Source organism: Taudactylus pleione, unplaced genomic scaffold (assembly GCF_031769625.1).
Source record: "Taudactylus pleione unplaced genomic scaffold, aTauple2 ptg000350l, whole genome shotgun sequence".
NCBI lineage: Eukaryota > Metazoa > Chordata > Amphibia > Anura > Myobatrachidae > Taudactylus > Taudactylus pleione.
In genome coordinates, this window is record NW_028284751.1 from 2,203,095 (window position 1) to 2,229,791 (window position 26,697).

The window sequence follows — 26,697 nt, forward strand, 5'->3', positions numbered from 1 at the left end:
CTATTTTATAAATGGCGGGTGCTGTTTTCTCATCATTGTAACCACAGTAATGTTGCCGTTAAGATTTTATATTTTTTTTGCTCCTTGTGAAAGCAATGCAGGAATTTACATAATAGATTCGTAGTCATTTGCCTGGTCAGACACAAATGTTTTCCAATGGGGTCCAGAAGATTTTCAGACATATCATTATTTTATTAAATATGAAACTTTACATTGATTTTTTTGGGGTTAGCAAAGTCCTTAGTGGGCATCGGTACCCTACACGCAAAGGAGAATGCCGTTCTGTTGGCAGGAACAATATGGATACATCTGAAACCAAGACATCAGTCATGACATCAATGGCGCAGGATATTTTTCAGGTTTAAATAACATTTTACAAGCAACAACGCACCTTAGAGTAAACAAATAAAGGCCTCCATATGATCATAAATACAAGTCTATAGCAACGGAGCCCAACATACATAATATTATAAAACACATCGTTTTAAAAAGGTAGAGATTCCAACTTCTCTTTGGAGCTTTTCCAACATAGGCTAGCTAGTCACTTATTAGGATACTTTGAAGGCAAATGAGACATTAGTCAATCTTGCCCGTAGCCAAGCAGGTTTCAGATCACAGGCTTCCATGGCACCAAACGTGTCCAATAACAAAAAATATAAAATTATTGATAAACCTTGTAATCACTTCCGATGTCGTTCTGGTAGGTCCACCCTGCGGACTCGGACTTTGGACTTGTAATGATACTCTTTCAGGTACAGTTTCATGGAAGAAGGGACGGGGAGGGCATCAATGCCGTCGTAATTCGTTGAGTTGCATATAACTGTCCTGCATAGGTGCTGCAGAGAGAAGGGGAATGTCCTATGGAGGGGGCTGGAGAGCAAAGGCTCAAAGAACATACATGAGCTGGGGTCCTTGTAATGCTCTAACAAACCTGTGACGTTGGGGGCATGGAACACGCATGGGTCGTGGGCATCAAAGCTGAAGTTATGATTCCACTGCTCAATCCTGGCGTGGAGGGAGCGGCTGTAACGCCTGAAGCTGACGGAAAAAAGGTAGTCTTCTTGTGCAGAGTCCCTGAGTAAAAATGTCCCTTCTGGCTTTCCTTCTAAGAGGACCTCTGCCGCATACCTGTCCATCACTCCCCAGTAACATGGGTTGTTATTGATCTGAAAGAGGTCTGGAACCAGGCAATGGACATAATCTATCTGGGTGTGATATTTAGGCGGGGTTACTTCCTGAAAGGTCTCGTCGTCTATATCCCACTTGGGCTTGTTCCTCTTCCGGGTACTTGCGCACAGTGTGAGGACTTCATCGTCTGAGTCAACGTCACTGTCCACCTTAGTGGTTCTCAAGGCTTTGGTGGTGACTGACTTCATTGTTCCCATGTTTATATCAAAAGACGGGTCCTGTTCATCGGCTAAGATACTTTCTGCCCCATCAGAGTCATGGTAAGCCATGTCTAGCAGTTCCACCTTTGGGGCGTCTTTAATTACCCACTGCTTGTGCGTCTGGCTGACGGGGGCAGTGTGTCTTTTAATGAAATGCCACCGGTAGGCCAGATCCGATTTAGGGGGGAAGGGACACTTGTCCAGCATTAGTTCACTTATATGAATTTTCCTTTTGGAAGACAGTACGGATGAATGGCGGCTGCTGCAAGCCTTTATGGGAAAGCACTGCCCTACGGCGTCTTGCAATTTCTGCTTCAAAGACCGGCCTAAGAGTTTATGTCCACACGAGTGGTCTAAATCAATTTCAATAGAGGAACAGCTATGCTTCCTATCCTGGCTCTTTGCAGGGCCGTCAGTCTTGTCCACGGAGTACACAGCATCCCCTTGAGATGAATGGCCACTTTTATTTGACCAGGAAAGCTTCTTTCCACTCCAAACGTAGCCATCTTTTCTGTCCACACTTCGGCTGCGGCCACTCTTTGGTCGGACGTCGAGATTGCTGAGCTTATCCTCAATGTTTTCAGCCATGATAATAAATTAACGCTCCCGTTGTAGGGTGGCTTTCACGCTCCTTTTCGATCCAGGCCGTATCTGTAAGTCGATATAATAAAGAGTTAGTTCATTGTAGAAGAGTAGAGAACGGTTTTCAATTTAAAGTGCCTTCACACTAGATGATTTTTTGCACAATTTGGCCAATTTTGACTCATCGGAACGACAAATCGCGCCGTGTCCACGAACGATAATGATGCGCTGTCCTGCGGGAGGTTTGTCGTATCCTCAGATCTTACCTAAATGCAGTAAAGCCGCACATACAATAGTTGTCTAGGGATAGACAATACGATTACAACATCGTGATCGCACCGTCGTTCCCCATCCCCTGCAGTGCCTACACTGAACGATTAGTCGTTCAGTGTAGGCACCCTCCATCATTCCCGAACATGGCCAATCTGTCATTATCGGCAGATTGACCGGCATGTTCGGGCGATGATTGATGTGGAAAACGACCAGCGGGAGCGCGCATCGCTGGACGTTTCCGACATTATAGTGCACGATTAATGAGCGATTGCACGATTACGATGTTGTAAGCGTGCAATCGCACATTAATATCGCCTAGTGGATGTGCGCTTTAAGATCTGGTAATCTCGTTAACGAGATTAAAGTAGTTGGTCAGATCGTTGTACAGATTGCACAGTTTAAGCACAATATCGTATGTCCGGGAGTGCCGGGGAGATCAAGGGAAATTGCTGACACCATCGCATGGTTTGCGAGTCGTCTAGTGTGTAGGCACTTTAACAGTCAGACACATCCCAACATTTCAAATATATAAATGGGGACACGTCCATGCCTCCTCTAAAAAGGGGGCCAGGTGGCATGCAAGTTTGGGCAAATGTGCTGACCCACGGGACAGTCCCAACCAAAATCTGGAAAGTTAGGAGGTATGTCAATGGTATCTAATAAATAAATAAAAAAAGCACAAATTATGAGATTTACAGATAAACATTCAACTGTACCAATAACTTAGTACAACCGAGGGTTTGTCAGGAAAGCAAGCAACTTTTTACCCAAATATAAACCCTACCCCCTTATCCACACACACAGAGGCAGCCATTTTCATGCACGGCCACGCACAACTTGCAGGGAATTACTCATCAAGGTGGGACTCGACAGGCAGCCTGATCGGCCAATCAAATTAGCTGCCAAGCGTCAGTCATTGCAGAGAATTGGCTACGGACCTCTGAGTCTCAATAATGTAAATCATTATATTGTGACAAAGCGCTTTCCTTCTCACGGCTCTAGTTCTACTCCAGCAGACAGGTTGAGCCATAGCTTCTAGCCCAGGTGGGTATATTGGTTTAAAAGGATCTCCACGCTTCACCATTATTTAAGGGTATAATGCAATGAACTATTGAAGTGAGCCAAAAAGTTCAGATAATTAATTTTGAGATGTTTTTTATTTGAAAGATAAGTAAAAGGACTTGGGGCCGTATTCAATTAGCGGCGAAAAGCCGAGATCCGCGAAAAAGTATCGCCGATTGCGACTTTTGCCAGTCAGACAGTTTCCTTCGTATTCAATTCCAAAGAATTTTCGCCTACACGAAAACATAATGCAATGTAATAGGGGAAAAAGATTCGCCTATGAATAGGTGTCGAAAAAAAAAAAAGTACAGAATTGCTGTTTTGGGGTGAAAAGGTGGGGAAACCACCCTGCACCCTTGGGACAGCCCCCCAAAGGTTTACTACGAAAAAAAAAAAAAAAAACACCCCCAAAAAAATTACTATGAAAAAGGGGGTGAAAAAGTACAAAGTTAGGGTACAAACTTAAAAACTAGTGAAATAAGCTTTTTGGGGGGGGGGGTCTGCAAGTGTGGGGGAGGCGTTTTTTTTTTATTGCAGGTGTTTGCTGACGGTGCGTATTTTATGTTTTTTTTAAAACTTCACTATCGATTTTTAACGATGCTTGCACCCATTTTCATGTACCCCAAATTTGCTTGGACTACTTATTTTCTAAAAAACAAAACAAAAAACTGCTAAATGCTATTGTTCACCACTTGTGCAAAGACGTCAATTGAAAGCACTGAAGTACCCAAAATAGCGCCAGGGGGGCTAATCGGGGACATCTATAGTGATTCCCAATGTTAGTGCATCTTTGGGGGGGTGTTAGGCTGATTTCCACAAAACGGACAGCACTTTTCGCCTGTTTGAGTTTCACTGGAATGCGTTTTCGAGTCCTTTGGAATTGAATATGGTGAATAGCGGGGGTGCGCACGATAAGTTTGTGCGGCTAAATATGCGAAGTCTGCGGAAAGTGCAGGACTTTTGCGCACCTAATTGAATATGCCCCTTATGGTGCGTACACACTGGGCGATAAAGTGGACGACTGAACGATAACGATATCGTTATCGTTCAGTCGTCCACTTTATAGTCCATTTTTAACACCAAAAAGATGAACGATGGCGACGACGCGCGTTCCCGTGGGTCGTTCGTTATCATCGTTCATCGGGCTGACATGCAGGCTAACCTGACGATCTTGAAGCAAAAGAAGAAAATCTAATGTCACAGAGAGAGGGCAATAGTTCTGTAAGAGCCTCGGATTGCACCTGTGTGAGGGCACCACTACTGAGCCCACATACGAGAGAGCACATTGCTATAGGGTTGTAATAAAGTTGCTGCAGAGGTGTGGAAATCCTGCTTTGCGGCATTGCACAGACGTCTATCTCCATAGGGACCTGTTAACAATGTTCCATGGACTTTTCCACTAGTAAATTGTATGTGCTTTACATGTCTGAGTAACGTTTTATCGGGTCCCCTTGAAGGAGTGTGATCTCCCAATGCGGCCCTCGGACTGGAAAACCCCTGTTCATGCAAATACAGCTGATTAATTCACTAGATAATAGCGACAGCCACACTTTTGTTCCCCAGTGATGCCAACAGTTACTGATTAATAAATTATATACAAATTAGACTGGTATGTCCCAGGACATGGGTGCATCCATACTGTGTAAAGGTGCATACACACAGGACTATTTTCTCCCCAAACGAGTCCTGTGTGTCCCTGGCAGGGGTGTGCTCAGTGTCGTTAACAACACTGAGCACAATACTGAACAAAATCAATAACGAATTTGTTCAGTGCCGGGCTCCCTCATCCCCGAACATGTTCAACATTATCGTCAGGTTGGACAGGAAGTTCGGACGATGAACAAAAACTACAAACGGGACCGCGCATTTGTAGTTTTCGTTCATCGTTATACCTCAGAAACGGAACGATTTTTTGAACAATTTGTCATTAACGACATATCGTTCAAAAAAACATCGTCCCATGTGTACGCACCATAAGTCTGCTTTAAAACTATCATTACAAATCACAAAGTGAGCCATGCAGGCGTAAGGGAACCACTAAATAATTCCACTGGGTACTTTGCCCAGTTCCTAAACCTCCCATGTCCTTGTGGAAATGACTCGTGTAATGCAGGGAGCCCGGACTTCATGTGGATTGTGCTTGATGCAGTTCCCATAATGCCTTGCACCTTACACACAGAATTCTAGAACTAAACTTCTGGGTACTGATACGCAAGTAATTTGAAACAAATAGGTTATCCCGGGTCCAGCCAGGATACGGAATACGGGTTTTAAGCTTTATCACAGCGGCTTGAACCCCATGTACACCGCAGGCTGGACCGGGATATTGCCGGTGCTTATCTCTACAGACGCTTGGAGATGAGATCTCCAAGCGCCAGGAAATGCGGCTCTCCCTGTGCTGTTAACAGGACCCGGTTGCATGACCTGGGATACCCGTTTCCACTGAGCCTTATTTGTGTAAAACCCTGCTCGAGAGCCAGGAAGGAATGCCGGGTAAGTAGACCTGGAATTTTTTACTAGGAGCCTTTTCCACTGAGCAGCAACCAGGGTTGACACGCAATAACCCGGGTATAAGCCGCAGTGGAAAAGGAGTGTTAGATGTTCTTGTTTTAGTTTGTTCTTTAATTTGTTTAGTATTATAGTTTAAGGTGAAGCAGTTGGGAAGCCGGCGGTCGCAATGCCGACCGCCGGCGTCCCGACTGTCTAATCCTGGCAAGGTTCAAATGACAGGCGTCGAAATCCAGACGCCTGTCATTAGACCTACGCCGGGAGCCCGACACACGGCTTACCAGTCGAATGTAAGCCGGGCGCGGACAGCCGTGTGGGTGGGGGGGGGGGGGTTAGGTTAGGGCTCCCAGGGGGAGGTTAGGGAAGGAGGGGGGATAGGAACCCCCGGGGGGAGGTTAGGGTTAGGCACCCCTCGGGAGACTTAGGTTTAGGCACTTAGAAGGGGGTTAGGCACTTGCGGGGGAGGTTAGGGTTAGGCACCCCTAAAGGAGGGTTAGGATTAGGGGGGAAGGAATTAGATTAGCTATACTTACCTTAATGGACGATCGGGATATCCACCTCTGCCGGGCTGCCGCTGTCCTGCCATGCGGCCGGCGGTAAATCATACTGATTTGGTTTTAAGATAGTATACTATGGTTTGCGTGTAACAGCTACTGCAATGGGACTTTGCATATACTCGCTCTGACCATCCCTGACCTCTGGATCTCCACCCCTCTGACCCTTCCTGACCTCTGGATCTCCACCCCTCTGACCCTGCAGCAAACGGTCACTATGGGTCATCAAGGATAAACTGAAAACCCACCTTTCAACCTCATTGTTGCAAGGCCCAACCCAATTAGGTGCAAATTGCCGTTTTCTCAGCAAATTCGCATTTCAAATTCATTATGCAATCCAATTACAAAACTCGCATTGAACCAGTCAGAGTGAATTTACATGTTTCCGTTCGCACCTCTCTGAGGGTGAAAGATGGAAGGGAAAAATCTTTATTTTAAGGTTAAAATGACGAGACACCGTGCAGAACCTCTCGGACCCTCTCCTAGTGACTAATTAGGCAATTGAAAGTTTCCAAGTTTTTAAGTCAATCTTTGTGGTTTACAAAAAATGTCCTCAATTACCCCAAAATCAAATCAATACCCCTTTCACACAGAAAGTCAAATTAACAGGTAAAGCACTTTTACCCGGTCATTTTTTTTTTTTGCCTTTCTGTGTGAAAGGGGTATTAGGACTAGAAACGGCAAACCCACCGGCATTTAAATGCCGGGTAAAAGCCAGCCGGGATATTTCACACATTCTGTGTGAAAGCAGTATTAAGAGGTTGTTTTTTTTTTAAAGTTTTTTTTTTTATTTTATCTTTTAAAAACACTGTGTGTATAATATATATATATATATATATATATATATATATATTTTTTTTTTTTTCACATTTATTGCACTTTTCTTTTTTTTGAATAAAAGTTTGCTTTTCATTATAATTTTTTTGCTTTTCCAATGCACAATTCATTTTTTTAACACTATTTAAAAAGCTCCAGTACTTTCCTTATGCCCTCTAACAACTTTTTGTATAATTCTGCAAATAGAATTGTCACTTTTTCGGGGTCCAGGAAGGTCACCCCACTTTTTAATGTACTCCTCTCACCTCACATTTGGCAGTCAATTCGCAACCCCCCCGCTGCAAGAACCGCGAATAGGCATTTTTAATTGGATTGGCGAATTCTCGGGTGCGCGCATTCATGCGAAGTCTGCGAGTAACAAACTCGCAACTAATTGGATTGACCCCCCTATAGGTGCTTATAATGGATATTCATTTTTTGCCTGCATTGCTGTCTGCCTATCTGGGTTGTGTCTACACCCAATTAGACTTTAAATATGACAACAAGCCAATCCTGCTGCTCTGCTCAGGACGGGATAGGAGCGCAATAGAACAAAGAAATCATATGGTCACCTTCATTTACATATGCAAATATTCTAAAATGATACAAAACAGTAACTGAATTCTAAAGGATAAAAAGCTGAAAAAAAATGGATTGCTAGGATTTATAGAGGGCAATTCAATTGATTTATCACGCCCGATCTCCCGTCTAAAGTGACGGGAATTCGAGGTGCGATATTCAATTGTTTTGGGCGCCCATGCCTTTTCGCACGTCTCACCCACATAGACCGGGTTCAGCCATTCTAAAGTCCTGGTTAGCAGTGGCGGGCTGGGCCGGGGGGCAGGGTGCCATGTGCCCCCCGGGCCGCAGCGTCATGCGAGCTGCGGGCAGTCTGTGTCACTTACTGTGACACAGGCTGCACCGCGTGTGTAGCGCTGACCGGACGGAGTTCGGTCAGCGCTACACAAGTGACAAACACACAGCCGCCGGCTCCGGCAGCTGTGTGTTTTATCAGCAGCCAATGAGAGTCTGTCAGACTCTCATTAGCTGCTGCTGCGCCCACTGTAGGAGCCGCTCCATCTTCCGGCTCCAGCAGTGGGCAATGGGAGAGGCGTCATGATGTCATGACGTCTCTCCCATAATGCAGAGCGGCCCGGGAAGGACAAACAGAGGAGCGGATGGCGACGGTGGGAGCAGGGATTCAGGTAAGTGTTTTGTTTTTTTGTTATTACGTGACTCTACTGGGGGAGGGGCGGGCACTACAAGGGGGGGGAATGCTACTGGGGGCACTACAAGGGGGGGACTACTACTACTGGGGGCACTACAAGGGGGGGACTACTACTACTGGAGGCACTGCAAGGGGGGAACTACTACTACTGGGGGCACTACAGGGGGGGGGACTACTACTACTGGAGGCACTGCAAGGGGGGGATTACTACTACTGGGGGCAATACAAGGGAGGGACTACTACTACTGGAGGTACTACAAGGGGGGACTACTACAAGGGGGGGACTACTACTAGTGGCACTACAAGGGGGACTACTACTACAAGGGGCACTACAAGGGGGGGGGACTACTACTACTAGGGGCACTACAAGGGGGGGGACTACTACTACTAGGGGCACTACAAGGGGGGGGACTACTACTACTAGGGGCACTACAAGGGGGGGACTACTACTACTAGGGGCACTACAAGGGGAGGGGACAACTACTAGGGGCACTACAAGGGGGGAGGGGACTACTGCTAGGGGCACTACATAGGGGGGAGGGGATTTCCACTGGGGTCACTGCATCGTGGGACCACTGCTGGGGGCTCTATAAAAAGGGAAATACTGGGGGTACTGCATAGGGGAAGACTACAACTGGGACCACTATTGGGCGCACTGCATGGGGGGTGGACTGCTACTGGGGGCACTATATAAGGGGCACTGCATAGGGGGTATTACTACTGGGGGCACTATATAAGGGGCTTACTACTGGGGGCACAAGAGGCACTGCACATGGGGGGACCAATACTGGGGGCACTGCATAGGGGGGATCACTACTGGAGGCCTGCATAAGGGGGTCCTCTCCTGGGGCACAGGGGGCACTGCGACGGGGCTGCCCCTAGTCTTTATTTTTACTTTACATTAATCCCATATGGACCCGCCTCCTCCCTGGAACACTTGAGGGGGGGGGGCGCCGTAGCACGCACGTTCTTCGGGCCCCCTGGCTACACGCTACTCCTCTGCCAGGGCCGCCTGCATGCATTTGCCCCCCAGGCTAAAAGTTGCCAGCCAGCCCCTGCTGGTTAGCACGCCTAAACAGCAGTTTGGGCGCTCAAAACCGGGACTTTTCACACAATTTTGCTCACCACCTCAGTGACAGCAGAGTGTGTTCACACGCAGCATTCGCGCCTGAGTAACAATTGAATTGCTCCGTCGGGCGCCAATTATTCACAGCTGCGAGTGAAAACAATTGAATTGCCACCATAGAAAAATCACTGAGAGGATCTACATCTAAATTCCACAACAACCTACAGAACATAGTAAAGGACAGGTGTACAGGTACTGGTGTAACTCACAGCAGCCAATCAGAACCATACCCTCCAACTATACCGTTTTAGCCGGTACAGTACCGTTTTCTAATGGTCTGTACCGGCAAACGGGGCTGTACCGTTTTGTACCGGGTTGGTACACTCACCAGATTTGTTAAGCAGCGCTGCTGGGACACAGGACTCCCGCAGCGCTGCTGAGTGACAGCCGACCTCCGTGCTTCTCTGCTCTGACCGCCAGCGCCGGTATACAGAACATGCAGTATATTACTGCATGTTCTAAACTAGCCAGCGTCCGATGCCTCCAGCCCCCATGGACACGCCCCTTTACCGATTACCACGCCCCTTTATCTGTGGTCATGCCCCCCCATGTACCGGGTTCTTACTAGGAAATGTTGGAGGGTCTGCAGAACCTATATATCATATAGTATTTCCAGTATGATTTGGAAAATAAGAGCAAACATCGGACTGATTGCTAGGCTTAGGCCCTGTAGCGCGCAGATACCGGTGCACCAGTTTTCTTAAGCCCTAAAACGTTTCTTAAAATAAGCCATGTTTCTAGATCATATCAAGTCACAATGAATCACTGGAGCGGACCCTCAGGGGATAAGCTCCCTCTCTCATGTATCTATCAGCAGTCACCCGCCTGACAAGTCAGGACAAGTCTGAAGGACCAAAGAGATGAGGGAAAGTCCACTCTGCTGGTAGCAAAAACAAAAAAAACCCCCAAAAAACAGAAAACAATAAAATAAAAAGATAAAAAGGAGGAGACTGAGCCACGTGTAGGGAGATGATGGGAGTACTGAGTTACTGAAGAATAATAATAATAATAATAATAAATATATATATATATATATATATATATATATATACACACACACACATACACAGGTTGAGTCTCCCATATCCAAATATTCCGAATTACGGAATAATTTTGGCATGACTGAGATAATAAAACCTTTGATTTTTGATGGTTCAATGTACACAAACTTTGCCTAAGGCACAAATTATTAAAAATATGGTATAAAATTACCTTAAGGCTGTGTGTATAGGGTGTAAATTAAACATAAATTTATTTCATGTATGTACACAAACTTTGCTTGAGCCACAAAATTATTGAAAATATAGTATAAAATGACCTGCAGGCTGTGTGTATAAGGTGCATATAACACATATATGCATTCTGTGTGTGTATATTGGGGTCCCATTCCCAAGATATTTCATTATGGTATGCAATTATTCCAAAATACGGAATATTCCGTTATCCAAAATACCCCTGGTCCCAAGCATTTTGGATATGGGAGACTCAACCTGTATATATATATATATTATATTTTCTTAAAACAAAAAGAAAATTAGTGACAGAAATTGAGAACAGAGCAAGGATGACAAATTGTATTTTCCTGAATGGAAAGGAGCTTATGAATTTATAATGATCTCATTCATAAAGCTTCTGAGAGAAACCAGCACTATCTAAGCCTCAGTAACCTACGTCGCCCTTTCTTCCCCAATCAAATAATATTCATACTTTTTTTTTTTTTTTCTGCTGACTTCATGCTGAAGAAAATGTGCGGAGAATTTCAATGAGGCAGCCGGATGGATGAATGGGAAAATAGATTTACAGGTCTCATAAAGACAGAGAAGAACATTTATTATTACAATAATATCTATTCTGTATTCCTCATTTCTATACTCTACTAGTTATATTTTTCCTTTTCAAGTTAGATAATTGGAAACGAGGATTTGAGGGGGTGCCTCTTATTCTGGTCATTTATTTTTTTACATAGATTAGCTCTTCAAGGCCTGACCTGTTTTTTACTGCCCGATCTTTACACATATTTAAGCAATCTGGATATATAGCAGAGGTTCCCAAACTACGCCATTACAGGCCAGGTTTTCAGGATTTCCCTGCTTGAGCACAGGTGACTTAAACCCCTTTCACAGTGCAAATACCGGGTGGCACCTGGGATTTGTACACGCGTCCAACCCGGGTGCGACCCCTTTCAGACTGGTGGCCCGACCCGCCAATAATGCCGGGTTGATGAGGTCATCGCCATCACTGCTGAGCCAGCGCTTGGAAATGATCTCATCTCCAAGCGCCAGGTCATCCTATGAAGTGAACGGGATCCGGGTTACCCGTTCACAATGCACCACGAGCCGGGTTGAACTCGGGTTCAACCCTGCGCATTACCCGAGCTGAAATGCCAGGTTGCTCGACCTGGGTTCTTTCAACTGGGCCCTTTCACATTGCACTGTAACCCGGGTTGCAGCGCGTTCATGTGCAATAAACCAGGTTATTGCTGGTAGTATGAAAGGGGTATTAATTAGTACCAGTCAAATTGATTTAACCATCTGGGTTCAAGCAGAGATATCCTTAAAACCTGGACTGTAATGGCTGAGTTTAGGAACCTCTGACATACAGTATGAACTGTTTCATACAGGAGGTGTAGAGCAGGCATGCAAAGTGATTAAAGGGGCAAATATATCAGGCAGAACATTTAATTTGAACATGGCAGCATAATACTCCAAATTACTGGCATCTCATTTGTTTGCAAATCTAATAATATTTTAAATTTTTTGGAAAACCCACACAACTCGTATAGAAATGCCTCTGGCACTCAGTAGAAGGGGTAAAGTTGGCTGCATTTCAGCCCACACCATAATAGAAGAACAGACTTGCACAGAAATATGGCACCATGCACTGAATAACTTCTCAATATATTTTTTTTTTCCAGATTTCAGACATTTAAAAGGACAATCACACAGTACAGCAGTGTTTCCCCAACTCCAGGCCTCAGGAACCCTTAACAGTGCACGTTTTACAGATTTCCTCAGTATTACAATTGAAATAATTAGCTCCACCTATATCTGCCAGTAATGAACACACATATGCACCATTTAGGGAGATCTGTAAAACATGCACTGTTAGGGGTTCCTGAGTACTGGGTCTGAGAAACACTGCAGCACAGTCTACCTTTTTCAGCAATGTATATATTTTCTACATTTGGTTCCACTTTAAGTGTGCCAAATTATTCATCACAAACTTCCGTTTGCATTGATGGTAAATGACATGTAACAATACATCCGTTTCCTAAATTATACCTTTAGTGATAGATGCTGCTTTTCTTGTACTGACTAGCTCAAAAACTAGATTTATTTACACCTCCCACATTGTGTCTGCTGGGAAAGTCAGAAAACCTGTACAGAACTGGTGCAACACAGATATAAAAGTAACCTTACAGTGCCAGAGGGGCTTCTATGTCCCCCGCTAATTAAAAACACAAAACAGAATGCATAGGATAACACAATAAATCAATAGTGTCTGAATTAATAAATACAGGACTACAAACACACACAAAAAAAAAAAGTTTTCATTTCTGTTGGAGGATTGGAAAATGTCATTGCTTTATTAAAGTCCCATGCAACGACTGAGCAGGGAACTCCCTGATTCTTTCCGAAAACTATGTTCTAACAGCTCAGTCTCCTCAATGACAGCAAAATCCACAGCTCAGGAAAATACAGGACATTCTACAAGGGCTGCCAAGCATTCATCTCACCATGCGGAAATAGATTGTCAGCTCTGAGTACCAGGATTTACAGTAAGGGGGGTCTCCTCTCTATGCTACACAGCAGAGGCTCCTTAGAATGGAAAGGCAGGTAGGGAGTACCCACCATAATGGTGATCACTCAGTACCCAAAATAAATAAAAACGACCTAGTCTATGCTTTTTATTATTACACATTGTGCTATTATTTGCACAGTTAAATGACACAGACTGGGGGAGAACAGGATAACTGTCACAGAGTAACAGAACAGAGCACAGACAGCATTTTGAAAAAGTTACTGACACAATGGTGCAACTGATGGCACAGAATAAAAAAATAAACTGTATCCTAAGCCATTAGCATAGTGGAAGCCCCATAGACAGTACATTCAGATCAGTTTTGATACTTTATGACAGATCTATCCACGGATGACAGACAGAAGCATGCAGAATAATGCACATTACAGTATAGGGGGTGGGGGTGAGAGATAGAGGGAGCCCCCCAACACATTATCACATCAATAAAACAACTGATCACACAATAGCATGCACTGCATAGACCAGATCTGCTCTCTTACCTTACTGCTCAGCTCAGCCAGCAAAGTGCTATCTGCTGTGTCTATAAGAACAAAGAAAGAGCGAATTTTGCAACCACACAGGACGAGAGGCAGAATCTCCCAGCCCAGGCTGCTGCCATTTCCTGTGCATAGAAGAACTACATTACCCAGAGTCACCCCTCCCATCATGCACTGCAGCATGGGACTTTAACCTCTTAGATACTCAAACTAACACAAGCGCTCAACACTAGAAAAAGAGAATATGGGTTGGCTGTCAGACTACTGTATATTATTTACTTAAGGTTTATGTAAACTGCTACTCTCCAGTCCCGACATGCCTTGCAAGTCCCTAGCTGCCAGGAAATGCTGGGACTTGTAGTACCACAACCACTGGAGAGACACAGGTTTCTTCCCTTCAATATTTTACAAGTAAAAATCTTGGAGTGGTGGCAGCAAGAATAACAGGGACTTATGGTTCCACAACAGCTGGTCGTAATAGATTGACTTACGTGTCCTCACTCTCCTAGGACCTATCTATACCAGTGTGTCCTCATATGCCTAGGACTTATACAGATGTGTCTTCATACGCCTGGGACTTATACAGATGTGTCTTCATACGCCTGGGACTTATACCGCTGTGTCCTCATACGCCTAGGACTTATACCGATGTGTCCTCATATGCCTAGGACTTATACAGATGTGTCTTCATACGCCTGGGACTTATACCGCTGTGTCCTCATACGCCTGGGACTTATACAGATGTGTCTTCATACGCCTAGGACTTATACAGATGTGTCTTCATACGCCTAGGACTTATACAGATGTGTCTTCACACGCCTAGGACTTATACCGATGTGTCTTCACACGCCTAGGACTTATACCGGTGTCTTCACACGCCTAGGACTTATACCGGTGTCTTCACACGCCTAGGACTTATACCGATATGTCTTCACACGCCTGGGACTTATACCGCTGTGTCCTCACACGCCTAGGACTTATACAGATGTGTCCTCACACGCCTGGGACTTATACAGATGTGTCCTCACACGCCTGGGACTTATACCGATGTGTCCTCACACGCCTGGGACTTATACCGATGTGTCCTCACACGCCTGGGACTTATACCGGTGTGTCCTCACACGCCTGGGACTTATGTCGGTGTGTCCTCACACGCCTGGGACTTATGCCGGTGTGTCCTCACACGCCTGGGACTTATGCCGGTGTGTCCTCACGCGCCTAGAACCTATCCCGGTGTGTCCTCACGCGCCTAGGACTTATACGATGTGTCCTCACGCGCCTAGGACTTATACGATGTGTCCTCACGCGCCTAGGACTTATACGATGTGTCCTCACGCGCCTAGGACTTATACAGATGTGTCCTCACGCGCCTAGGACTTATACGATGTGTCCTCACGCGCCCGCCCAGGACTTATACAGATGTGTCCTCACACGCCTAGGACTTATACCGATGTGTCCTCACACGCCTAGGACTTATACAGATGTGTCCTCACACGCCTAGGACTTATACCGATGTGTCCTCACACGCCTAGGACTTATACCGATGTGTCCTCACACGCCTAGGACTTATACCGGTGTGTCCTCACGCGCCCGCCCAGGACTTATACAGATGTGTCCTCACACGCCTAGGACTTATACCGATGTGTCCTCACACGCTTAGGACTTATACCGATGTGTCCTCACACGCCTAGGACTTATACAGATGTGTCCTCACGCGCCTAGGACTTATACGATGTGTCCTCACGCGCCCGCCCAGGACTTATACAGATGTGTCCTCACACGCCTAGGACTTATACCGATGTGTCCTCACACGCCTAGGACTTATACCGATGTGTCCTCACACGCCTAGGACTTATACGATGTGTCCTCACGCGCCCGCCCAGGACTTATACAGATGTGTCCTCACACGCCTAGGACTTATACCGATGTGTCCTCACACGCCTAGGACTTATACAGATGTGTCCTCACACGCCTAGGACTTATACCGATGTGTCCTCACACGCCTAGGACTTATACCGATGTGTCCTCACACGCCTAGGACTTATACCGGTGTGTCCTCACACGCCTAGGACTTATGCCGGTGTGTCCTCACACGCCTAGGACTTATGCCGGTGTGTCCTCACACGCCTAGGACTTATGCCGGTGTCCTCACGCGCCTAGAACCTATACCGGTGTGTCCTCACGCGCCTAGGACTTATACGATGTGTCCTCACGCGCCTAGGACTTATACAGATGTGTCCTCACGCGCCTAGGACTTATACGATGTGTCCTCACGCGCCCGCCCAGGACTTATACAGATGTGTCCTCACACGCCTAGGACTTATACCGATGTGTCCTCACACGCCTAGGACTTATACCGATGTGTCCTCACACGCCTAAGACTTATACCGGTGTGTCCTCATACGCCTAGAACCTATACCGGTGTGTCCTCACACGCCTAGGACCTATACCGGTGTGTCCTCATACGCCTAGAACCTATACCAGTGTGTCCTCACTTATACCACTGTGTCCTCACGCGCCTAGGACTTATACAGATGTGTCCTCACGCGCCTAGGACTTATACGATGTGTCCTCACACGCCTAGGACTTATACGATGTGTCCTCACACGCCCAGGACTTATACGATGTGTCCTCACACGCCCAGGACTTATACCGATGTGTCCTCACACGCCAAGGACTTATACCGATGTGTCCTCACGCGCCTAGGACTTACAGAGATGTGTCCTCACGCGCCTAGGACTTATACCGATGTGTCCTCATACGCCTAGGACTTATACCGATGTGTCCTCATACGCCTAGGACTTATACAGATATGTCCTCACGCGCCTGGGACTTACACAGATGTGTCCTCACACGCCTGGGACTTATACCGCTGTGTCCTCATACGCCTAGGACTTATACCAGTGTGTCCTCACACGCCTAGGACTTATACCGATGTGTCCTCACACGCCTAGGACATACCGATGTGTCCTCATACGCCTAGGACTTATACCGCTGTGTCCTCATACGCCTAGGACTTATACCGATGTGTCCTCATACGCCTGTCAGAGCATCCGGCTCTGAATCAGGGCCTTAGACCCTCTGAGAGGAGTTGCATATCGTATATTTCATTAAATTCCATAAAATTCCGCTATTACACTCATCACAGAATCAGCGCAGTGTACTAGAGACGCTGGGCAGCGACTTTTAACTTACAGGAATCTTTTCACGTACAAAGTGGCAGATTAAGCACACCGGAAGTTGGCGTGAGGAGAGCCACGGCCGCTGGCATCGGGGCCCGTTATGCACAGATTCAGACTCAGTTACACACAGTTGTACAAATGTTACACATCACAATGGTCTGCGTACATAAGCAATACAGCTTTATTGCTTCCAGTAGTTTTGCTCGTCTGCATAGGACACACACTTTGAAGGAAAAGCCGCTCGGCCGGTCCAAAAAGCCGGTAACTCATTATGGGCTCTTCAGTTATCAAGCGATGATCAGTCATTTGACAGATGTAAACGCCAATATAAGGCTCTATCACCGCTTTTTCCAAGTTATTAAAGGGCTAATGCACGACCTTAACCTACCTCCCGTATAAACCTCTGTGGAGACAATGAATTAACTCACTTTATCAAGCGTCGAAAAGCTAGGCTAGGCTAAGTAATGACGGCAAGCGCTGCACATGTCACTGGGATCCTTTTCCGCCGGTGTTAGGCTGTCGGCAAGAGGGAGAAATCCTTCAATCATGAGCGGGGGTTTGCAGATCCTCCAATAGGAGCCCTGGAGGGATCAATTATTAATGGACTTCAGATAACTGCAGCTGTTGAACCATTAATGATCAATAGAGCTCTATCATATCTATCTATTTCTAATATCTATCTATCTATCTATCTATCTCATATCTATCTATATATCATATGTATCTATATCTCATATCTATCTATATATCCTATCTATCTATTGTATCTATCTCATAGCTATCTATTGTATCTATCTCATAGCTATCTATTGTATCTATCTAAATCATAGCCTGAACATGTAGGGCCAATCTGCCGATAACGACAGGTTGTGCATGTTCGGGAATGGGGGAGGGTACCTACACCGAATTACATATCGTTCAGTGTGGGCACATTGGCCCTGATTCAGAGCCGGACACTCTGACAGAGCGCTCGCTCTGAATCAGGGCCGGCCTTCTTGTTTTTTAGAGCGGCCTCCTGGCTGCTCGCCTAGCTGTGGGTGACCACTCACAGCTATAGCGAGTGGCCAGGAAGATGGTCACGATGGTCAAGACCATCGCGACCATCGGGCTTGCGACGAGACCCTTGTGGTAGGGTCTTGTTGCCGCAAGTCCCAGAGAGCTTTTGGCTCTGACAGAGCCGAAAGCTCTCCGGGCCGGCCCCAGACGGTAGGCGTTCCCATGGGATCTCCTCCGTCTGGGCAGCCACGGCCCCAGCCCGCCCACCAAAGGGGGCGTGCTGTCACTCAACATCGACAGCACGCCCCCTTTGTTACGAGACCCGGAGCGACGGTTTGCCCGTCGCTATCTGGGTCTCGCGCATGCGCACGACGGAGCCGGCTCCGTCGTGCGCATGCGCACTGGGTCACCATCGACCTGCTTGCGCGTGCTCGCGAGCGTGTCTGAATCAGGCCCATTGTCCACTGCACAGAATGGAGAACGTACAGTCGTTCCACTCTCGTGTAATGGATATGCACCTTAAGATCTATGTCATATTTATTTATCTCATATTTAACTATCTCATATCTATCTAATATCTATCTATCCATCTCATATCTATCTATACATCTCATATCTATCTATCCATCTCATATCTATCCATCTCATATCTATCCATCTCTCTCATATCTATCCATCTATCTATCTATCTCGTATCTATCTACAGAGGACTACAAAAGAGACTGTACCAGAAAGTAATTGTCCCTTGCCCTGTAACACGTGGCCACACAACTTCAGCATTATGACAAATGATGTTGTGGCCGCCATTTTGCCACGATGGCAGAACACTGCACTAAGGGCCCTAATTCTGAGATGTACACAAACCCAATGGCTTACATACTGTACATCTCCAAAGCTTGTTGAACTGCACATACGCAGGACCCGTACTGCACATTTGTAGATCAGGTCCTGCCTTGTCAGACGCAGTGCGGCGGCAGACATCAGCTGTGTGGGGACAGGGAGGGGACGGAGAAGGAGAGCGGTTTACAAAACTGTAGCATGTCAGCCCGTCTTATAGGAGTGCCGAGGCCAGTGTCTGCGTCTACTGGTACTTCACTGGCCCCTGCATCGTGAAAACACCGCCCATCCTGAGTAACCCGATGGTCACACAGATGATCCGAGGGTCACGCAGATGACCGATGGTCACGCAGATGATCGGAGGGTCACACAAATGATCCGAGGGTCACACAAATGATCCGAGGGTCACACAGATGACCGAGGGTCATGCAGTGATCCGATGGTCACGCAGATGATCCGATGCTGCAACTTTTGGCACAGCTGCAGATCTCAAAATCCAGCAGTGGGCGTCTTTCCACTACAAACGTCTCCTGCAGCTTCCCCATAGTTTAGCACACAAAGACGCAGAGACTGAGCTATACTGTCCACCGCTTAACCAGGCCCTAAATACCTTATCGTACAAGTTTTGTGGCAAAAAGGCATTGTGCACACGACGTAAGAAATGTTCCTCTCTTCTATGTGATCTTATCCTGTACCCGAAAAACACGCGTGTGTGACATGTACCATAACAGAGACAGGACTTAGTGGTTTACAAAGGAAATCAGAGGTTTCATGCAAAGAACAAAAAAAAAAAACATCTCTATTATAATGTATTGTGTTTTGCTTATTTTACTTTACAGACAATTTTGCCGATGATAAAAAATAAGAATTACACCGACTATGGCCCATATTCAATTAGATTCGCACCCGCGATACTTTTTCGCCTGCCAGACTTTTCACCTATATCGCGTGCATTGGGTGCCGAAACTTTTCACGTGTGTCCCCGAGATTCCCCATATTCAGTTTGAAAGTACGAGAAAACAGCACCCGGCGATACTGGAACAGGCGGAAAGTCCTCTCTAAAATGGGGTAATCAGCCTGACACCCCCCAAAAGATGCACTGACATGGGGGATCACTATGGATACCGCAGGATTGGGCTGCTGAAGGTATGTGGAGCATTTAAATGGTCTCAATGGGTGCTGTTTTGCGTATTTGCATAAGGGGTGAAGAATAGCATTTAGGAGTTAATTCTGGTGAAAATAACTAGTCCCAGGACATTTTGGGTACCTGAAAATGGGGGGGGGGTAGTATATTTTAAAGTTGCTAAAGTAAAGTTTAAAAAATCGTGAAAAATCCACCTGCCGCAAGCACTGGCAAAGTAAAAAACACATGGGGCATACTTGGGGGACCCCCGAGTCTATTTTGCTAGTTTTTAAACTTTGGCCCTCATTCAGAGCCGTACGCTCTGAGCAGAGCGCACGCTCTGAATGAGGGCCGCCCTCCATAATTATGGAGCGTCCTCCTGGACGCACGTATAGCTGTGGGTCACCACCCACAGCCTATACGAGCGTGCAGTTTGATGGCCGCGATGGTCTTGACCATCGCCACTGCGAGCCGGAGCCTGCGGTTGAGTTTTTCAACCGCAAGGCCCGGAGTGATTTTGGCTCTATCAGAGCCAAAATCACTCCCACTGACATCACTAGTGATGTCAGTGGGCCGGCTCCTGACGGTGGCCTCCGTCAGGGAGGCACGCCCACCAAAGGCGGCGTGCTGTCAATCAACATCGACAGCACGCCCCCTTTGATCAGACACAACGAGCGAAGGAAAGTCCTTCGCACGTCGCGTCTGGCGCATGCGCACGACGGAGCTCCCGCCGTCGTGCGCATGTGCAGTGCACAACATCGACCCACTTGCGAGCGGTCAGCCGCTTGCGAGTGGGTCTGAATCAGGCCCTTTGTCTCCTAACTTTGAACATTTTTGCCCAAAAATGAAAGTACTTTTTTGGGGGTCTTCTAAAGTGTTTTTTAATAATTTTTTTACACAGTTTACCTTTGGGGGACTGACTTAAGCCTGCACGGGGGTTCCTGCAACCTTGCACCCCAAAACCCCAATTCTGCACTTTTTTCCCGCCTGCAATTCATAGGCGAAATTTTTTCGCCTATTACATTTCATTGACTTTCCGCCTAGGCGACAAGTCTTTGAAATTGAATACGGCGATACTTTTCCGCCTGGCAAAAAGACGTAATCAGCGATATTTTTTCGCGTATACGGACTTTTTGCCTCAAATTGAAAACGGCCTATATGCTTAAATACAACAACGTCTCTTCGGGAAGAAGATTGGAGAGGAGTGAGCTGGTGGCGGACCTTCAGAGGCTAAATCAGAGGGGGTATTTTAGGCAACCATTCACTACAGGTATGCCTCCGACCTCCTGCGAGTTGGGTGGTAAAAATCACTACTGTACCGCCAAAGTCAAGGCTATTGCAAAGTATAGTGTAGTAGGGTCCACTCTAAATATTGCTCCACCATCTGTTTCGGACCCACGATGCAACTTATGAGGGTGTCAGTTTTTATTGTGGGGCTACTCTAGGACTGTCAGGATTTTTTTAAATTTTATTTTGCAGCAGCGATATAAAGTCAGTTATTACTGTTATATATCAAGAAAATATCGCCTGCTTTACTGGACCGCAATGGTAACGGCTGACTTACCACTTCACCAGGACAGTCTCTGTAGACCTGTTTACTCTTTTGCAGCAGCGAGGGAGGTTCAGGTTGATCTGGCACTGCCGAATTGCTAAGCACATCCATTATGACCTGGCCTTGCCTCCCGTATCCCTATTTTTATAATGTTGGGGTACTGAGCTAATACTTATCCTATCATTTTACCAGCGACATGAAAAGGTGCCTCATACTGATGTCACTAGATGGGAGTGGATTGATAGGTGAATATTTATTCAGGTCACAAAATGGCTGCCTAGGTGTTCTATGGTGAGAATCCTGCTGAAATAAGGTCACAGAGACCCCTAAATGTCCTAAATTAGCACGAGGCAGGAGCACAAAGACCTGCTTCATCCCACAACAGACCACTTATTCTTTTATGTTGTATGAAAACTTGAGAATGTTTATTCCCTGTTTTTGTGAACACTTCATAATGTCAATTCTACCGAGCTGTGGTAATGATATGTTATGGCATAACATGCCCACGGGGTATAACAATGGCATGAGTTAGAGTTAGACAATATTTGCAGGTATACATGATGGACGGTTATACAAAATTACATTACATAGATGAAACAAACAAACCTTTGCTAGCTCTTCCAGAAATATCAGGTCTATTCATAATGATAAAACGTGCCAGGTGACCTCGTTTCCGAAGCTGGCGCAGCAATAAGACAGAGATTCTAATTCTGAGTCGCGGGCAGGTCTGAATGCGGCCCCAAGCCAGCGTACCTGAGTGTTGATTGCACATTCTTCAGGAATTGTTCCCACTTAGATTTGCGCACTGATTGGGGATGCTTTTATATTTTATTCAGGGGACAGGAAAAGAAGGATAAATACATTTGCAGGCTGCGTTTCCATCCAGCGTTTGGGGATAGCATAACTGTTTGTGGGCAGCGCTAAGTCTAGTTGGGGGGCGTGGGTGATGCATACTAGGAGGGGCCTGGAAAGATGAGGGTGCACAAATTTGTCAGTGTTTCAATTAACCTTATTCCGGGTGTGCCCATGGAACTATGCGTACCATTTGTCCTACCTCTGTACGCACGCCTCAAACAAGGACGGAAGTCAGGCTACTCGTAAACAACACTCCCATGAGATGCATCAGTTTCGTGCGTCCGCAAGTTAAACCGCCTGCTTGCCACCAGAAATGGCCAAGGACAGAGCAATCCGCTACATGCAGAGTGAACCGCCCTCCCTTTCATATCCAGCGTGAAAGTGCACGTGCGTGGTACAGTCTGCTGATAGACGCGAGCGGCGTCCGCTTTTGGACTTGCGTCCAATTCAGGATCAGGCCCAAAATGCAGCGCTAGTCTGTTTTATGGTAAATACTGCACGGCACCAGAGTCTACTTGGATGAATGGTTACACAATGCTTCATTGTAAAAAATATTATAATTATATACAATTTTTATTCATTTTTTTTTTTTTTTTAAATCAATCCAGTTGACTGACCCAGCCTGGCACAGATAGAAATGTTCGGTGAGCTTTGCTCCAAAATGTCACAGGGTCTGAGTCAGCCCTTGTGATTTCAATCAGCAGACGAAAAGAGGAATTGCCAGGAATTCAATGCAAACTGACAGCAAATAAGACATTTCGTGTATATTTACAAAGCACATATTACTGGTTAGCTTTTCAAAAACTTATTTGTGGCAAAAGCGATAGGATCTGACCTAACGTTGCTATTCTGAAAATGGCAGATTTTTTTTGTGGAGCTTTTCCCACTATATTATATACTATATTTATTTTATTCATGTATAACTGATTAAAAAAGAGTAATAATAATTGCACCCTTTTTTAATTTTTTTTTCTTTAGTTTATTTTTCTATGCAGACGGAACATTTGTGCATTCCCAATGGAGGCAGCCATTTTGTGGGCCTATCCAACATTGGCATGAAGGCAGTGTATCAATTCAGCAGGAACTAGGGACATCATTGATGGACATGACATGGCGTGTTCATGCTCCCATGCTGCATCTAGGACCTGCAGAACTGACAGTTTGAATATTGGTAGAGCACTACAGTTCTCCCCAGATGCAGCAGTGGGGGTCCCCATACTTCCGATTTAACCACCCGCGGGCCACTTCGGCCCACGGGTGGAACAGCGGGACAGTAATGTCCCGCTGAAGTCGGGATGTTGGGGAAGGGTGCGCCTTCTATGGTTGGCGCCCCTGTGCGACCGCTCAGGTCGAACACCCCTAGACCCGGCCCTGGCTCCAGCTTAGGCACTTCTACATCACTGCCTGTCGCTCTTGTCAAGGCCAAGCTGTAGTCAGAGTATTACAATATTTGCTCACATCAGTGGAGTGGAGAGTAGTTTTAATTAACATTTGTGATAACTGAGTAAAACACTTAGGGTCTCATTCAGAGCCGGTCGTAGGATGCAAGCGGTCGTTCTGAAACAGGGCGGCCGCTTGCATCCTGAACGGCCGCCTCCATGTCGGTCGTTAGGCTGTGGGTTAACACCCACAGCTCTAACGACCGCTAGGGTGATGGTCGCGATGGTCAACCTTAAGCCCCAGGGAGCTTCCTGCTCTGTTTGAGCAGGAAGCTCCCCACTGACATCACTGATGATGTCAGTGGGGCCGCCCCCAAACGGCAAGCGTTTAGAGAGGAACGCCTCCGTTTGGCCAGGCACGCCCCCGGCCTGCCCAGCAAACGAAGCGAGTTGTCACTCAACATCGACAGCTCGCCCCGTCTGCTACGAGACCCCTAACGACGGATCACCCGTCGTTATCCGGGTCTCGCGCATGCGCACGACGGAACCAGCTCTGTCGTGCGCATGCGCACTGGAGCAACATCGACCCGGTTGTGAGCTCTTAGAGCTAACGACCGGGTCTGAATAAGCTCCTTAAACCTTTATTCCTTATGATTACTATTTGATGTAGAGAACAACTCATTTTGCTTCTATTTTGATCCTTTAAGCAGGATTACTTGACAGCAAAAGTATTTTGCTTTTTTTACGGTCTTTTGCGAGTGACCTAGCGATGCTTCCACACCCCGCTAATGTGTTTTTTTTACCCACAAATGATTACTTGGTATAGTGATAATAACCATTGACCATCAATGGTTTTGCCACCTATGTTAGAGACTCTTTGGTTCTCCACCATCGATGGCAGACTGGGAAACCACTTTTTTTACCCATTGGGAACGGGGGCACAGAACTTAGCCCCACCCTGATGCAGATAGGCCCACCGTGCCCCACAGCAGCGGTGCCCATCAACAGATGCAAACCATTGAAGATTCAACATTGATGGTTCAATGCTATCAATGATAATTACCGATGACTCCATGAATGGTTAACCCACCTATGGCCATCTCTACCTTGGTAGTCCCAAGCAATTACCCATGTTGCGTTAGGGCTTCTCCACATGATACCCCAGGGTAGGGATGGCCATCGTCCATTGGAGTTTTAAAAACATCGATGGTGGCTGGCCAATGTCAACAAGTTTAGACATCGATGGCAGAGAACCAATGGTTCTCTGCCATCGATGGATGACTGGGAGTCAATGTTTTTTTTCCCCTGGGAGATTAGCCCCACCTCCCGGCAGCCACAAAGCCCTGCCCCCATTTCTGATTGGCCCGCAGTCCGGCATCTCTCAGCAGCGGTGGCCATCGATGGTTCATCATAGATGGTTTGTGTGTCATCGATGGACACCCCACCTCACTTCAGTTCGTTCGGGAGAGCCACTTGAGATTCAGGAACCTCCCGGACATTCCAGAGGAGTAGGCGAGTATGCCCAGGGGTGTATCTAGTGCTGGCGTCTGAGGGTCCAAGCTGCCCCAGTTCTTTGGAATTACCACACACACCACTGTGAGTGGGGACATATTCCTACTTTATGGACCTCTCCTTAAGAAGATCCCAGAGGGGTGAGATTCAAAGTGGCAAGTGCTGGGGGCGTGATATCGTGGCTATCATCATCAGGACATCAGGGGACGTGGCCATGTGGATGCCATTTGCTAGGAAATGCATAGTCAAGCTCATCCCTAAGCTAAGCTGATGTAACAGGGCTGCCCAGGAGAACTCCCAAAATTCAGGATTCTCCCAGATATTATGGGATATTAGGCCATTATTGGACTTAACTCCCGCAACAAACGTGAGGATCAAGGGATGTTGTCAGTCCCCTCCAATCAAGACTACAGGTGTGCTAACATATCGAAATAAAAACGCACCTCAAAAAAAAAAGAAAAACTTACACGAGATTAAAAAAAAAAAAAAAAGCATCAGACGGACCGGTTGTTTTTTTTTTTCTTGACTTCAAAATCTGTTCCACGGTTTGGTAAACAGGCGAACAAACAATGATCATTTATGTATTGGTTATAGCACAGAATAGAGAAAATACAGGATAAACTTGGATAAGCACGAGACGCAACTTATTGCGCCCAGAGGGCCTGATTCAGCAAGGAACGCAGCCGATTGTTGCGCACAGACCCATCGCAGAGTGATTGACAGGTAGTGCCCTTTTGAGGGTGGTCGGCCGAATACAGGCGTGCCAGTGCGTTTGAACGCCGTTGCAGGGGCGTGCATTAATTATTCACTGCAATGCCGTACGCGGCCTGAGGACTCATAGCGTGCGCTGAAGTTAGCAATCTGTGAGTAAGGTCAGGGCTTGTGCTGCGATGGTACTCCATGTTACCGATGTCTTCACAGTCTTGCTAAACATTACGGATGTAAGGTAAAGTGGGCGTCCTTTTGTAGTGCCTCGTATGGCACTTTGCGATCGCAATGGGTCAGCATACTATCATACTTGAATTGCGTCCGTAATCGCTATTGCAATCGCAGTTGCGTTCTGTAGTGAATCAGGCCCGTTCCATCTATCGCACCCACGGTGCTTAAAGTTCTCCCACAACAGGCCCAGCCATTGGGCAACCTACCTTCTGGCCTGGGGCCCACTGGGCAGCTAGGGGCCTGGATTATACCCTCAAATAAAAATACTCTGAACTGATATCCGCACATCAGGCAGAAAACAGGGACCTGACACGGGAGGGTCAGAAAGCCGGGACTAACACAGTGAGAGCAGTAACAGTGGAGCACAACGCACTAGTCACATGGAGAACGTAGGGACATAATGTAACAATAATATAATATAACATCAGGGAGCTCCCGCCTCTCACGCAGTGTCGTCACCCTCATTTGCGTATTGGGCGTGACTGCC

The 26,697-nt window shown here is 46.6% G+C and overlaps 1 protein-coding gene across 2 annotated transcripts; it reads right to left on the reverse strand.

Annotated features, from left to right (window-relative positions):
* Positions 1-126: 126 nt before the first annotated feature.
* Positions 127-26,584, reverse strand: SOCS4 (suppressor of cytokine signaling 4). Of its 2 annotated transcripts, none has more exons than XM_088444139.1 (2): positions 26,417-26,584; positions 127-2,039 (listed from the first exon to the last, which is right to left on the reverse strand). In XM_088444139.1, the coding sequence occupies exon 2, from the start codon at positions 1,974-1,976 to the stop codon at positions 681-683; it is 1,296 nt and encodes a 431-aa protein (XP_088300265.1). In that variant the 5' UTR covers positions 1,977-2,039; positions 26,417-26,584; the 3' UTR covers positions 127-680. The 2 variants fall into 2 exon arrangements, with proteins under 2 accessions (XP_088300265.1, XP_088300264.1); XM_088444138.1 differs by lacking the exon at positions 26,417-26,584 and adding an exon at positions 13,839-13,980.
* Between the last annotated feature and the right edge of the window lie 113 nt (positions 26,585-26,697).